Consider the following 16952-nt stretch of genomic DNA (forward strand, 5'->3'; position numbering starts at 1 on the left):
ACAATACAACTGGTGCTGTGAGCTACATGATTGTACCCAGACTATACTCCTTTCCTTACATCATTTAAAGCTGCAACTTTGGTGGCAAGCTATAGTCCTGTTACTGTGCTGGTCACCATACTAACACTAGTACTATGAGCAAATATATTTAGGCCACCACTAATGCCACATAATAGGATCTACCATTCTTTTAAATGTACATCTATGTATGCACTTACATTATTATTAGTAATAGTAAATACTTGGCGGGACTCTAGTGCTATACATAGACTATATATTATAATCAGAAAAAATCATATAACACCCCCAATCAACTACGTCTCTTTCACTGATAATCTCTATGTTGATGTGCATTCATCTTAAATACCTAGATATATAACTAATCATTTATTTACCACATATACTCTACCTATTGTGGACACATGATATTTACATAGTATCAAACACTATTTCTCCTATGAGATATTATATATATCTAATTCTTAGACCCATGTTCAACTCTTATTTTCAAATACTTACCCCTTTATATTGTTTTATTTCCAGGGGTTCCCTCTTCTTTTGCCTCAGTATATTGCTTTGGCCTGCACACATCCGGGAGGGACAGGGGTAGGTGAGATACCATGCCCCAGTAAATGGGACCACTACTAAGTGATATTATTCAGTGCTAACTATGATGTTCCAATGACAACAACTGTACCAGCAACAATGCCCAATACTGTTCTAATTTTGGAGTTTTAAAGTAACTCAACGAAACATATTATAAGTGAGTGACCTACTATCTAACTACAATTGGATAAATACATCCATATCTATATGTCATGGTAATTCACTCATCATTTTATATTCTAATTATTTTAGATGAATTGCTCTTTTCTGCTACATCCCTGAAGAAGGACAAAAACGCTGTTTATTCCAAAACGTGTTGGGTGTGAAAAAGAGCCCTCGTATAATTTACTGTTTGATAACAATACTAAACTTATTGATTCTGTAATATGCTCCGTTGAATTTATGATACACTATGTTTTTAATCTATGTTATGTCTAAATAAAAAATCCTTTAACTTCTCATACTTTGCTACACATACTTGTTATCTAAATATTTTTTAGCAAGTGCCGTTAAAGTCCATTTAGGGGAATTTCCTTTTTCTATACGAATGTATTATTGGATGTGGCATGGCTCTCTCTACCTAGTGAAGCAAATCACCCCATATTGACGGTCAGTAATGCTGGGGGAAGATTTTCCTTTTCGGCAGGCTGGTTGCCCACACAACAACTGGGTCAAAGGGGCTGCGATAGTAGCAAAGTTTGGAATGAATCTGCGGTAGTAACCCACAAGCCCCAAAAAAGAGCGAAGCTCTGTTACCGTTTTAGGGACTGTCCATGTCTGTACAGCCTGAATTTTGTTGGGATCGGGGGACACCCCTTTTGCCTCGACCACATGCCCCAAATACTGGATTTTTGTTTTCATGAGATGACATTTTTCTGGTTTGAGCCGAAGGCTATACTGGGCTAGCCGCTGGAGGACTTGATTTAGATGTAGCAAATGGTCCTCGAATGTTCTGGAAAAGATGATGATGTCATCTAAGTAAATCAGGACAGATTCAAAGTTCAAGTCTCCCAAGCAACGTTCCATTAGCCTTTGGAACATACTGGGGGCATTAGTCAGGCCAAAGGGCATCCAATTAAACTCGTATAGTCCCAGAGGGGACTATATGATCTTCCTCTTTTACCGGGACCTGCCAATATCCGCTGGCCAAATCTAACGTGGAGAAGTACTGGGCCTGTCCCAAGGCCATTAGGGATTCTTCGACCCGGGGCAAAGGATAAGCATCGCGATGGGTACAGGCATTCAATCTGCGATAGTCCACACAAAAACGTAAGTTGCCATCCTTTTTCCGCACAAGAACTATGGGCGCAGCCCAGGGACTACCTCTCTCTAATCACCCCCCCTTGCAGCATGACGCGTAATAAGTCTTTGACCTCTTGGCAAAGAGCCGGGGGTATATTACGTTACCTTTCCCGAATAAGAGCCGTGTCTCCAGTGTGGATGGAATGATCCAAAGCATTAGTACAGCCATAGTCTTCAGGGTCTTGAGAGAATGTCATCAAATGTCTGCAAACTACAAGGAGGTCTATTGTTGCTGGGGAGGATCTATTGTTGCTGGGTAGAATCAGTTGTTGTTAGGTGAGGGGGTCTATTGTTGCTATGGAGGGTCTATTGTTGCTGTGGAGGGTCTATTGTTGCTGTGGAGGATCTATTGTTGCTGGGGAATCAATTTTACTGCCTTATTGACAAGCTCTGTATAAAATACTTAGCACTACGACATGATACTTGGTTTTGTATACTTTAAAAGGGGGCAGTACTGGTAGGCGGGTAGGTGGGCAGACACGAGGGTGACTGGGGGGGTTGTGCTGCACTTATTCTCCGAGAATAAAAGCCCCCCGGGGATAACTGGCCATAATTGCCGCACCTGTTCCCATCCACCTGGTCCTTTGGATGTCCTCACCCACCCTTGTGTGTGTTTCGGCTCCTCCTGTTCCATTCTCCATAATATAATATAAATAATCTCACCATTAAAGTCACAGCAGGACACAAGAGTGAGATATTTAGTTTTGGGTGGACTGATCCTTTTAATATATGACTTCTTCTACACTGACTCCCGTTTTATACACAACCCCCTTTCTTCGTCTGTTGACATGACTTTGTCGGTATTCCCCGCAATCCTGACTTTTATATTTGTTGTCCCATCTTCTTCAATAACTGATATAAAACCCTCCGCATCACGAGTGTGAGCCTTGTGATCGTACGATTGTAGAGAGTGCTGCCGGGAGTGGGAAAGGAATTGGTTTTCTGCAGAAAAAAGTGTGAGTCATCTTGGCTTCCGTCCGCTTTGTTTGCAGACAGCTTAACAGAAAACTACTGTTAAGCCGCCCCTATTTCTCCTTTGAACCCGGGTTGGACCTATGGGTGTATGGATAGAACGCTCTGATCGATCGGGTAATCCAGACACACACATGGGATGGTGAATCGAAATTACAATGGTTTACTGGGTTTGCATATATCTTATACACTTACAGAGAGAGAGAAAAACCTCCCTCTTATTATCAGCCAATGAGATTGAAGCATAGACTTTATGAAAAAATAAGCATAAAACGTCATAAATTGCATATTCTGTCTATAGATATCCCTCAGGCTATATCTAAATATAAGTTTATATATATATATATATATGTGACCACGTATGCTAGGCAATCTGTCAATGTTCCAGACACCCAACTTCTAACATGTTATAACTTTGTTATTCATTGTCTATATTAAAATGTCAGGCTAACCACACGTATATCCTGTTCAAGTACATAGCTCGCAAATAATCTTTGCACTTCTAATTTTCTGCATAAGAAAGCAAAATACATTTCTTCTTGTATAACATATCTTAAAGCAGCACTCTAACTTTCTTACAATCCCTCCTTTGATCATAACAGACGAAAAGTCTGTATTGATCACCAATATTATTCATTATACCATCTATGTTTTGTGTAAAGCATAGAAACAAAAGAACATATTATACATTTCATTGAAAAAGTTGATAGGCAGATTGATAAGTTTCTTTTAGGGGGGGAAAGGGGGAAAAAGAATCTGGCAAGTCACTTCACCCATTTGGGGAACAGGGGGAGAACCAGAGTCTGTAGGGGGTTCCTGTTATTGAGAGAATTAGAGTTCCATTGTTTCATCTGTGGTCATGTATAGTTTTCAGTAATCAGGGGTTTTCTTTATCCTTGATTTGTGGATCCATTGTGGGCTCTGGTCAGTCAGGACTGCTGTTCTTGCAACTTTCAATACTTCAAAAGATCCTTGGAAGATCTTCTTGCTGCTAGTTGCTTGACCAACACCCTGTCTCTGGGTATAAAAGGATGTGTTGGTTCTGTGGAGAGAGGAGGAAAGGTGACAGCTACCTTGTCATAATTTTCTGTAAAGCTACTTACCAGGTTTTTCACGTACTCTTCCTGTAAAGAATATAGATTAGGTTCCTCTCCTATTTCTATCTATTTCCTCTGTGTTGGTTTTCCCATTAATATCTCATAAGGGGATAAGCCGTTTCTAGAATGGGGTGAGGTACGGATTTGGAAAAGTATTGCGGGAAGAAAATCTAACCAGTTTCTCCTGTCGCTTTCTTTAGTTTATCTTTAATATTTCTGTTCATCTTTTCTACTACTCCTCCTGCACTTTGGGGGTGATAAGGGATGTGTAGTTTCCATTGAATACCTATCAAATCAACCTATCAGCGAGTGCATTCCCTTTTGCTATTTCTGTTTTATCATATGAGTGCCCGCGAATCTTAATTACATTAATGTGGCAAGGAAGAAGGAGCGTTTCAATAAAGCGTCCACATGCTATCTGTGTAAACATTCACATCCTGTCCTTCAAAGAGGAGTTGCGCTGAAGTTACTTGCAGTGGTTTACTTTATAAGATAATGTCTGGGAGCCTGACAACTGAGTAACCTGTCTTGTATGTGTGATCGTCAGGACGTGTACAGCTATCGTCTACAAACACATGTAGGTAATCAGGGTTGGGGGTGTCTTTTAAATCAGAACGTGGAGAAGTAGATTCTAAAAGCTGTTGATTACAGTCATGTTGAGGAATAGGATCAGTTTCTGAAAGATGCAAGAGAGAGTGTAGAAACCTGACTTGTGGTGTGGTCTCTGAACATGATTTGATGTCAAGATGTTGTGTGTTAAAGAGTATAACTTCATAGCCACTTGTACGTTGTGCTGTCATGTGCTGAGTACTCATGTTCTGCATAAGGTGAACTACCGAATGTGTTGTGTATAATGTTGTCTGCCCTCCCAATGTTAATTTGGATGCCTCCTTTACAGCCATTGCACAAGCCCCGAGAGCTTGAAGGCAAGAGGGCATCCCCTGAACCTGCACGGGTAAGACCCAATGCAGATGCCCTTGAGAGGGACGCAGTGAGGGTGGTAAATGCTTGTAGCATTTCCTCAGTCCAATTAATCATTTTTGGAGAGCCCAACAACGTAGCTGCTCTAAGGATCGAATCCCAGTGTGAGCAATCAGGTATCTATTGTCTGCAGTAGACAATCGAGCCGAGGAAGAAGAGAAGCGCGGCCTTCTCCTTCGGGGGACTGAGGCATGTAAGTACTTTGACCCGAGCCGGTGACACCAAACGTTTCCCTTGTTTGATTATACACCCCAAATACTCAACCTGCGACCTGCATCATCGGATCTTTTTGCAAGACACCAAATGACCTTCTGAGGCGAGGCGATGCTCAGAGTTGGACTCACAGCGTCCCTTGCTGTCACTACACAGCAGTAGGTCATCTACATATTGAAGCAGTATGGAACCCTGAGGAGGTGTCCAGTCGTCAAGGGATCATTTCAGTACCATAGAGAAGGCTGCTGGGCTGTCAACAAATTCTTGTGGGAGCCGTGTCCAATTGATCTGGCCCCAAACAAAACCAAAGATCCTTTGTGCATCCTCCCCAACCGGTACACTAAAAAAAAAAAAAATGTGTTCCATGGACTAACTATTTCCTTTAGTATGCCTTCCTTTTTGTATTCTTCAATCAATGGTGAAATGCCCTGCAGTTTTTCTTCTGTAAGGGGATAATGTTTTTGGAAGTGTGATATTGTGTTGGGTTTGAAAGTAGGAGAGTAAGGTGTACGATTAAGATGTCCTACAGAGGTTTTGTCCTTAGCCCAAATTGGGTGATTTTCTAGCGGTCTAGGTAGAAGCATGTAATGTCCCCTGAAGTCGTGATATTTAGGATTAGTCAAGTCACATAGTGGAGACTTTGCTGTCAATCCACCTTCTTCGTCAAATCTTATATTGATTCTTAAAGCAGACATTAAGTCTCTTCCCATTAAGGAAAGGCCAGTCAGTCAAAACAGCAAAACACATAGTTGTAAGAAGTTCGTCCTGTAATGTACTAACTTGTAATGTAGGAGTCACTTTATGTTGGACATCAGTTCCATTAATACCCATTGAGCAACCCTCTGTACATTCTGAAGAGATAAACCTACAATCAGTGAGTGATATATTTTATGTAGACAAACAAAAATGAGTAAAAATCTTCCCCTGGATTTTGTTTGCAAGACAACATAGTGTGTACACTTGTATGCTTTCTGCCAAGCTAGTCCTAGTTGGCCCCAAAAAATATCCCACCCTTCAGGTTTGTCATAGGGATCTGCCGTGATAAAAGCTGCCACTACATCAAATTCAACCGTGGTTTCAGGGTCTACTGCTTGAATAATGATTTGGAGATCTTCTGCACTCATCCTAGCTCCTGTACAATACCTTTTTAGAAAATCTGCAGCAGCTCTGGGATCCTTTCTAGGTTTAGGGCAGGTGTCCCTTTTATCTTTAATTAGCCAACGGGGAGGGGGATCTGAACCTGAGTATTACCTATCGTGATCAAAGGAAGGGCCTTAAAGGGTTCCTTCTCTTTGTTTGCAGAATGAAGGATTATCTGACCCGCAGACTCTACTTCTTGTAATGCTATAGCTAATTCTTCTGATTTTTTTTCTCTAGCCTCTTTGCTTCCCTCACTTCTTTCTCCCTGTCTTTCCCTTAGTACATTTTACAACATTTCATCATATATTTACAATCCCAGTGTCACCCGGGGGGTAATTGTGTCGATTATGCGTCCCACAAATTTTCATTACCTCCTCCCAATCTTCCAGGGAACACGGTCCCAATGACCCCAAGCCTGAAAGATATAACTGATGTGCATGAGTTTGTACATTTTCCCAAAAAGGATTGACACAATTTGCCCCACAAGTGCCTTTTACAAAATCATAGGGGGAAGGTTGGTCCCGCTCACCTTCGGGAGCTTCCTTCCCTAATTTATTTCCTATAATTATTTCACAATATCCTTAATGTCACAATGATACTTATAATACTTATTACTCCTCTTACTGTTAAACATTATTTTGTGTATTGAATCTCAACATTTGAACCCTTGGGGTGAGGTACGGATTTGGAAAAGTATTGCGGGAAGAAAATCTAACCAGTTTCTCCTGTCGCTTTCTTTAGTTTATCTTTAATATTTCTGTTCATCTTTTCTACTACTCCTCCTGCACTTTGGGGGTGATAAGGGATGTGTAGTTTCCATTGAATACCTATCAAATCAACCTATCAGCGAGTGCATTCCCTTTTGCTATTTCTGTTTTATCATATGAGTGCCCGCGAATCTTAATTACATTAATGTGGCAAGGAAGAAGGAGCGTTTCAATAAAGCGTCCACATGCTATCTGTGTAAACATTCACATCCTGTCCTTCAAAGAGGAGTTGCGCTGAAGTTACTTGCAGTGGTTTACTTTATAAGATAATGTCTGGGAGCCTGACAACTGAGTAACCTGTCTTGTATGTGTGATCGTCAGGACGTGTACAGCTATCGTCTACAAACACATGTAGGTAATCAGGGTTGGGGTGTCTTTTAAATCAGAACGTGGAGAAGTAGATTCTAAAAGCTGTTGATTACAGTCATGTTGAGGAATAGGATCAGTTTCTGAAAGATGCAAGAGAGAGTGTAGAAACCTGACTTGTGGTGTGGTCTCTGAACATGATTTGATGTCAAGATGTTGTGTGTTAAAGAGTATAACTTCATAGCCACTTGTACGTTGTGCTGTCATGTGCTGAGTACTCATGTTCTGCATAAGGTGAACTACCGAATGTGTTGTGTATAATGTTGTCTGCCCTCCCAATGTTAATTTGGATGCCTCCTTTACAGCCATTGCACAAGCCCCGAGAGCTTGAAGGCAAGAGGGCATCCCCTGAACCTGCACGGGTAAGACCCAATGCAGATGCCCTTGAGAGGGACGCAGTGAGGGTGGTAAATGCTTGTAGCATTTCCTCAGTCCAATTAATCATTTTTGGAGAGCCCAACAACGTAGCTGCTCTAAGGATCGAATCCCAGTGTGAGCAATCAGGTATCTATTGTCTGCAGTAGACAATCGAGCCGAGGAAGGAGAGAAGCGCGGCCTTCTACTTTGGGGGACTGAGGTATGTAAGTACTTTGACCCGAGCCGGTGACACCAAACGTTTCCCTTGTTTGATTATACACCCCAAATACTCAACCTGCGACCTGCATCATCGGATCTTTTTGCAAGACACCAAATGACCTTCTGAGGCGAGGCGATGCTCAGAGTTGGACTCACAGCGTCCCTTGCTGTCACTACACAGCAGTAGGTCATCTACATATTGAAGCAGTATAGAACCCTGAGGAGGTGTCCAGTCGTCAAGGGATCATTTCAATACCATAGAGAAGGCTGCTGGGCTGTCAACAAATTCTTGTGGGAGCCGTGTCCAATTGATCTGGCCCCAAACAAAACCAAAGATCCTTTGTGCGTCCTCCCCAACAGGTACACTAAAAAAAAAAAAAATGTGTTCCATGGACTAACTATTTCCTTTAGTATGCCTTCCTTTTTGTATTCTTCAATCAATGGTGAAATGCCCTGCAGTTTTTCTTCTGTAAGGGGATAATGTTTTTGGAAGTGTGATATTGTGTTGGGTTTGAAAGTAGGAGAGTAAGGTGTACGATTAAGATGTCCTACAGAGGTTTTGTCCTTAGCCCAAATTGGGTGATTTTCTAGCGGTCTAGGTAGAAGCATGTAATGTCCCCTGAAGTCGTGATATTTAGGATTAGTCAAGTCACATAGTGGAGACTTTGCTGTCAATCCACCTTCTTGGTCAAATCTTATATTGATTCTTAAAGCAGACATTAAGTCTCTTCCCATTAAGGAAAGGCCAGTCAGTCAAAACAGCAAAACACATAGTTGTAAGAAGTTCATCCTGTAATGTACTAACTTGTAATGTAGGAGTCACTTTATGTTGGACATCAGTTCCATTAATACCCATTGAGCAACCCTCTGTACATTCTGAAGAGATAAACCTACAATCAGTGAGTGATATATTTTATGTAGACAAACCAAAAATGAGTAAAAATCTTCCCCTGGATTTTGTTTGCAAGACAACATAGTGTGTACACTTGTATGCTTTCTGCCAAGCTAGTCCTAGTTGGCCCCAAAAAATATCCCACCCTTCAGGTTTGTCATAGGGATCTGCCGTGATAAAAGCTGCCACTACATCAAATTCAACCGTGGTTTCAGGGTCTACTGCTTGAATAATGATTTGGAGATCTTCTGCACTCATCCTAGCTCCTGTACAATACCTTTTTAGAAAATCTGCAGCAGCTCTGGGATCCTTTCTAGGTTTAGGGCAGGTGTCCCTTATATCTTTAATTAGCCAACGGGGAGGGGGATCTGAACCTTAGTATTACCTATCGTGATCAAAGGAAGGGCCTTAAAGGGTTCCTTCTCTTTGTTTGCAGAACGAAGGATTATCTGACCCGCAGACTCTACTTCTTGTAATGCTATAGCTAATTCTTCTGATTTTTTTTTTTCTCTAGCCTCTTTGCTTCCCTCACTTCTTTCTCCCTGTCTTTCCCTTAGTACATTTTACAACATTTCATCATATATTTACAATCCCAGTGTCACCCGGGGGGTAATTGTGTCAATTATGTGTCCCACAAATTTTCATTACCTCCTCCCAATCTTCCAGGGAACACGGTCCCAATGACCCCAAGCCTGAAAGATACAACTGATGTGCATGAGTTTGTACATTTTCCCAAAAAGGATCGACACAATTTGCCCCACAAGTGCCTTTTACAAAATCATAGGGGGAAGGTTGGTCCCGCTCACCTTCAGGAGCTTCCTTCCCTAATTTATTTCCCATAATTATTTCACAATATCCTTAATGTCACAATGATACTTATAATGCCCCGTACACACGGTCGGATTTTCCGATGGAAAATGTCCGATCGGAGCGTGTTGTCGGAAATTCCGACCGTGTGTGGGCTCCATCGGACATCTTCCATCGGATTTTCCGACACACAAAGTTGGAGAGCAGGAGATAAAATTTTCCGACAACAAAATCCGTTGTCGGAAATTCCGATCGTGTGTACACAAATCCGACGGACAAAGTGCCACGCATGCTCAGAATAAATAAAGAGATGAAAGCTATTGGCTACTGCCCCGTTTATAGTCCCGACGTACATGTTTTACGTCACCGCGTTTAAAACGATCGGATTTTCCGACAACTTTGTGTGACCGTGTGTATGCAAGACAAGTTTGAGCCAACATCCGTCGGAAAAAATCCTAGGATTTTGTTGTCGGAATGTCCGAACAAAGTCCGACCGTGTGTACGGGGCATAATACTTATTACTCCTCTTACTGTTAAACATTATTTTGTGTATTGAATCTTAACATTTGAACCCTTGGAGTACCTTCTCTTAATAAAGGTCTCTTTCTCAGTTTAAGATGGTAATACACTCAGAACACCTTTGTGACATTTGTTTAACACACAACAAACACAATAACACTGATATAACTCTATAACTTTATGTATATCACTTATCAAGATCAAACCAAATAGTAAATCAACTCCCTTATGTCGAAGTATATATTCACACATGCATATGATCACAACAAAATACAGAGCAATATATTCACGAAGAAACAACGTTAAATTGTGTGCACACAATTTCCCCTTTTTTTTTTTTTTTTTTTTTTAGAGCTCCATACACCCGTCCTGTATTTTAAGAAAGCATCAAATGCTCTCTATAATCCTATAAGTCCGGCCAGCCTAGCGGGACATCATTTAACCATTAAAACTATGCCACTTCTTCATCCCAGGAGAGCCAACCTAGCAATCCTCGAGATTATGCTACCTCTTTATCCCAGGAGAGCCAACCTAGCAATCCTCGAGATTATAAAATTAAAAAAAAAACAATAGGGGTCAATCATGCTAGGATAAGTGAAAAGGCTTCGTAAAATAAATTTACAAAGTTTCCACTCACCTTGCAGTCGATCGCCACCACTTCTGGTACCATTTCTGTTAAGCCGCCCCTATTTCTCCTTTGAACCCGGGTTGGACCTATGGGTGTATGGATAGAACTCTCTGATCGATCGGGTAATCCAGACACACACACGGGATGGTGAATCAAAATTACAATGGTTTACTGGGTTTGCATATATCTTATACACTTACAGAGAGAGAGAAAAACCTCCCTCTTATTATCAGCCAATGAGATTGAAGCATAGACTTTATGAAAAAATAAGCATAAAATGTCATAAATTGCATATTCTGTCTATAGATATCCCTCAGGCTATATCTAAATATAAGTTTATATATATATATATATATGTGACCACGTATGCTAGGCAATCTGCCAATGTTCCAGACACCCAACTTCTAACATGTTATAACTTTGTTATTCATTGTCTATATTAAAATGTCAGGCTAACCACACGTATATCCTGTTCAAGTACATAGCTCGCAAATAATCTTTGCACTTCTAATTTTCTGCATAAGAAAGCAAAATACATTTCTTCTTGTATAACATATCTTAAAGCAGCACTCTAACATCCTTACAACTACAACAGGGCAGACCAAAGTGGAGATTACAGAGAGCGTGCGATACAAGCGAGCAATGTCCTTTTTTATAGCAGTAAATCCAAATACAGTATTGCGAGCATAATTCGTTCCAGAAAAATGCTTGTAATCCAAAGCACTATAATAACAATAATGGAAACTCAGATAATCCGTTTTAGTGGCACTGCTAGTGTATGCTGTACCACATGTGGCCAGAGGTGGGGGGCGCCGGAAACATTCAGAAACACTCGGATGCACTCGGGAGGCTCGGAGACACTCTGGAATGTTTCTGAGTGTTGCCAAGCGGCTCAGAACGTTACTGACGCCCCCCGCACCACTGGCTAAATGCGGTACTGCACACCCCAGAGGCCTGAATCCTGCTTGTTTTGCGAGACAACGCTCACATGTAAGCGGGTGTAGGGTGTAGCGGCTTCACAGAGGGAATGACACGTACTGACTTTATAAACCAGGCAACTTTTATTACCGGAGGGACGGTAGTAGAAAGAGTATTTACAGCAGTAATGCAAGTAGTTTCACTCCAAGCATGGAGGCCTAGATACACAGCACAGTCACTTCTGATGTAAGCAGTAGTTGTATTCATCAGCACTATAGTCGCTTTCCACTGACTGACACAGTATAAACCCAAGCACACAATGCATATCTGTAGAGGCCGACCAGGACTGTTAATGCAGGACTCCGTAGGAACCCTGAGCTTTCCCTCACAGGCCGGAACACTCTCCCTATCTTCTCCTTTCCCTGACAAGTGGGGGTCTCTGTCCCTGTCTATACACACACGTGAACTGAACTAAAACGTGGCTGGGCTTTCTTATATAAAGTATCCACCCAAAAATGGCCGACCAAAATCGGGAGAGAGCATCAGCATTACCATTGGAACGTCCTGGCTTGTAGTGAATGGTATAGTTGAACCGGCCCAGTTGGGCCACCCAGTTGCTCCAAGGCCCCCAGTTTAGCAGTCTCTAGATAGGCAAGAGGATTGTTGTCAGTATATATGTCCACGTGACCACTTACTAAGTACTAGAGCTGCACGATTCTGGCCAAAATGAGAATCACAATTTTTTTGCTTAGAATAAAAAAGATCACGATTCTCTCACGATTCTCGCAACATAAAATCTTTCACATTATACAAAAAAATAGGCTAACTTTACTGGTTAGTTTTTTTTTTTTTAATTCATTAAAGTAATTTTTTCCAAAAAAATTGCATTTGAAAGACCGCTGCGCAAATACAGTGTGACATAAAATATTACAACAACCACCATTTTATTCTCTAGGGCAGTGATGGCGAACCCTGGCACCCCAGATGTTTTGGAACTACAATTCCCATGATGCTCATGCACTCTGCAGTGTAGCTGAGCATCATAGGGAAATGTAGTTCCAAAACATCTGGAGTGCCAAGGTTCGCCAGCACTGCTCTAGGGTGTCTACTAAAAATAAATATATAATGTTTGGGGGTTCTAAGTAATTTTCTAGCAAAAAAAAAATGATTTTAACTTGAAAGCAACAAATGTCAGAAAAAGGTTTAGTGTTTAAGTGGTTAAACTTTTTTCATTTACACACAAAGTCTAATCCATTGACAAATTGTTAGAATGTTTATACTTAGTTCAACTGATAAAGAATGTTTTGATTCTTGGCAGATTGCCCAGTTTTTATCTTCCTTCCTTTTGACGGCTGTGGCTTCAGAAGAGCAGAGAGAATTCTTTGCATAGAAAGAATTGTGAAACACTTTAATAGAAAGAATTGTGAAACACTTTAGTAAAGATTGCGATAACGATTCTTGACGATTAATTGTGCAGCTCTACTAAGTACTCAGCAAACTTTTCGGTAACGGCCCAGACTACCGCTAACAACTCGAGTTTAAAGGAACTGTAGTTGGTTGGGTTACGTTCGGTAGGGTGTAAACTCTGATTTGCATAGGTGATCACACGCTCCGTCCCATCTTGTTCTTGAGCTGGCACAGCCCCCAATCCTTGGAGACTGGCATCGGTGTACACCTGGAAGGGTTTCTGATAGTCAGCGTAAGACAATATGGGAGCAGAAGTCAGCTCCGCCCTGAGGGCCTCCAATGCCTCACTTTGTGCTGCCCCCCAACTGTCAGTAATGCTGGGGGAAGATTTTCCTTTTTGGTGGGCTGGTTGCCCGCACAACAACTGGGTCAAAGGGTCTGCGATAGCCCCTTCAGTCTGAATTCAGTCTATTGTTCCCTGAGGGGGTGGGGGCAGGTGACCAGGCTTTACGGTTTGCAACAGGGTGGATAAAAATCAATGAATCAAAAATCCGTTTTTTTGTTTTTGTTTTTTTTTATCAAATAGATTTTTACTTCAAAAGCATTTTATTAAAATAAATCTAAAGATACATAAATAATTTAGTTTATTCAGCATGAAATGGATCTTAGTTATTTAGCATGAGGCTGTATAGTCTGCAATATTTCCATTTTTGGTAAACTCACTTAATGAATCCAAGCTGAGATAACATGCACTGCATTCATGCATTCACACAATGTCACAGTAACCATGAGACAAAACAAAGTTAAGGAATATTCCTTTATCCCATTGTTTTGCAAATCTATGTACACTACAAACTGTATGATTGAATCGGTTGTATGTGTTGACCTGGAGTTCAGTTTTACTGAAAATATACACAGGAAGAAAGGAAGCCCAGGATGGTTTTACCTGACTTCTTGCCCACCCAGTGGAGGACATACAATACATGAGCTGAATGCATGCGGGTTCTAAGAGTCAGCAATAGGTGGTGAAGGAGGGAAGAGGACTCTGAGACCCCTTTCACACTGAGGGCATTTTGCAGGCACTATAGCGTTAAAAATAGCGGCTGCAATCCGCCCTCAAACAGCTGCAGCATTGTCTCCAGTGTGAAAGCCCGAGGGCTTTCACACCGGAGCGCTGCGCTGGCAGGACGGGAAAAAAAGTCCTGCCAGCAGCTTCTTTCGAGCGGTGAAGGAGCGGTGTGTTTACCGCTCCTCCACCGCTGATCCCCATTGAAATCAATGGGGCAGCGCTGGGATACCGCCGGCAAAACGCCGCTATTGCGGTGCATTGCGGGTGATTTTAACCCTTTCTCGGCCGCTAGCGGGGGGTAAAAGCGGCTGAAATGCGCCGCTAATCCAACGGTAAAACGGCGCAAAAAATAGCGGCGTTTTACCGCCAACGCTATGGGTGGCCCGGTGTGAAAGGGCTCTGAGGGTAGTCTGTATTCTGTCACACAGGCTGCAGCTAAAAAATCTGACACTTATATTTATATATTTTATTTCCTTTCAGATAACTTGCAAAAATGCCACCATTTCCTCCATGTTGTGGTCTCATCATCGTGACTTCCCGCCAGCCAGGTGAGTGTACAAGCAACGGCAGATTACAGAATATCTGCCCCCAGCTTGGACCAATGTAATTCTATATATAGATATATATATATATCTATATATACACACACACACCATACCTGAGTGATCCCTCTAGATCAGTGGTCTTCAAACTGCTTACCTCTATCCGGCCCTTGGGGCACTATTCCTCCCACTGACCCAGACGCTGGGGCACTGTTCCTCTCACTGACCCCAACACTGGGGAACTATTCCTCCCACTGACCAACCCCGGGGCACTATTCCTCCCACTGATACCAACGCTGGGGCACTATTCCTCCCACTGACCCTGATGCTGAGGCACTATTCCTCCCACTGACCAACGTTGAGGCACTATTCCTCCCACTGACCCTAACGCTGAGGCACTATTCCTCCCACTGACCAACGTTGAGGCACTATTCCTCCCACTGACCAATGTTGAGGCGCTATTCCTCCCACTGACCCTAACGCTGAGGCACTATTCCTCCCACTGACCCTAACGCTGAGGCACTATTCCTCCCACTGACCAACGTTGAGGCACTATTCCTCCCACTGACCCCAACACTCGGGCACTATTCCTTTCACTGACCCCGACGCTGGGGCACTATTCCTCCCACTGACCCTAACACTGGGGCACTATTCCTCCCACTGACCCCGACGCTGGGGCACTATTCCTCCCACTGATACCAATGCTGGGGCACTATTCCTCCCACTGACCCCAACGCTGGGGCACTATTCCTCCCACTGATACCAATGCTGGGGCACTATTCCTCCCACTGACCCCAATGCTGGGGCACTATTCCCCCCCTCCCAGTGCCAAAGATGCACTCTTTCCTCCCACTGACTGTCCCCTCCTAAAATCTGAAGACCAGTAAACTGGCTCTTTTGTTCAGAAAATTTGGATAGCTCTGATCTAGAAAGAAGCTGGAAATCACTGTTTTCCACCTAAGTGTTCACCAAATTTACACCTCACGTTACAAGACAGCAGATTTAATTGTGTGATTCTCCTGTGTGTGTGTCCAGTCCCTCTACAGGGGATCTGGGTTGACGTCCAGGTGAAAGGCTTTGTGGCGGACGTATCGGCAACTCTCAAATATAAGAACAAGGAGGAGAAGGCTGTGGAAGCGGTTTTTGTCTTTCCCATGGATGAAGACTCCGCCGTCTACAGCTTTGAGGCCACAATAGAGGGGAAGACGATTGTAGCCGACCTCCAGGAGAAGAAGCAGGTAATGAGGATTACAAGACAAACACATCAAAACACATTAAAATGTCTGGAATATACACTCTTTGTCTTTATTAGATTGCTATGTGATTATACGGCCTATAGTGCAACGATTAGTCCACCCTTTGCCTTTTCTTGTTGATAACTGAGACCTTGTAGATCCCCCGTTGATCTCTGGCCAAGGCTGTAAACGGCCTACAAGGGGCTCTGACATTTGACGGTTGAATAGGTGCGGGTGAGGCTCAGCAGTCAGAAAGGGATGAAGCTTAACCACTTGAACCCAGGAAGATTTACCCCCCTTCATGACCGGGCCATTATTTGCGATAAGGCACTGCATTACCTTAACTGACAATTGCACGTCGTGCGACGCTGTACCCAAATAAAGTTAATGTTCTTTTTCCCTTATTTGTCTTCCAGGACAGCCACCTTGGCTCCTTGACTTCAGTGCAAAACAACAGACAAAACTAAACAGCCTCATAGTTCCAAGAGGAGGTGTCCCTTATGTAAAAACACACTTAGGGACTCATGGGTAAAAACGCTATGTAAGGAATGCATAGACAAGGTAGTTCAGGAACATTCCACCAAACAAGGCAGTGAGTTAGCAGTCTCAGTTAAAGAACTGGCTAATACCTTTGAAACATTTAAAATATTGTTCGCAGGTTTTCAGATCCCACAGCCTTAAACTGCTCCCCTACCCCTTCAGCAGGTAGCGTTGTCAAAAAACGCAAGTACCCTCCACAAGTGCGGGCCCACCAGAAGCCTCCAGGGAGGAGGCTGAGGAGGAGCCAGATAGTGTAGCTTCTGGTTCAACTTCCCAGGAATCAGAAGGGGAAGCTTTGGAAGGTGATTCCAGAAAACCCTCCCGGTATAAACGCTGGAGGAAGTAGAAAGCCTCCTGGAGGCCATTTATACCACC

At 42.6% G+C, this 16952-nt stretch overlaps 1 protein-coding gene and 1 long non-coding RNA gene across 2 annotated transcripts in view; one reads left to right on the forward strand and one right to left on the reverse strand.

Annotated features, from left to right (window-relative positions):
• The window catches only part of LOC141121389 (von Willebrand factor A domain-containing protein 5A-like), a gene marked incomplete in the record, with an annotated part of 791688 nt that overhangs the window by 631086 nt on the left and 143650 nt on the right, over positions 1-16952 (forward strand). Inside the window, 2 exon segments of the mRNA XM_073611104.1 lie at positions 14741-14808; positions 15838-16040. Of these exon segments, the coding sequence (XP_073467205.1) occupies positions 14754-14808; positions 15838-16040 (258 nt within the window).
• On the reverse strand, positions 3021-11446 carry LOC141121426 (uncharacterized). The gene is made up of 2 exons (XR_012240518.1): positions 10876-11446; positions 3021-3922 (listed from the first exon to the last, which is right to left on the reverse strand). It is a non-coding gene; the product is annotated as an uncharacterized lncRNA (long non-coding RNA).

The sequence above is a fragment of the Aquarana catesbeiana genome, linkage group LG01 (assembly GCF_042186555.1).
Source record: "Aquarana catesbeiana isolate 2022-GZ linkage group LG01, ASM4218655v1, whole genome shotgun sequence".
NCBI classification, from domain to species: Eukaryota; Metazoa; Chordata; class Amphibia; order Anura; family Ranidae; genus Aquarana; species Aquarana catesbeiana.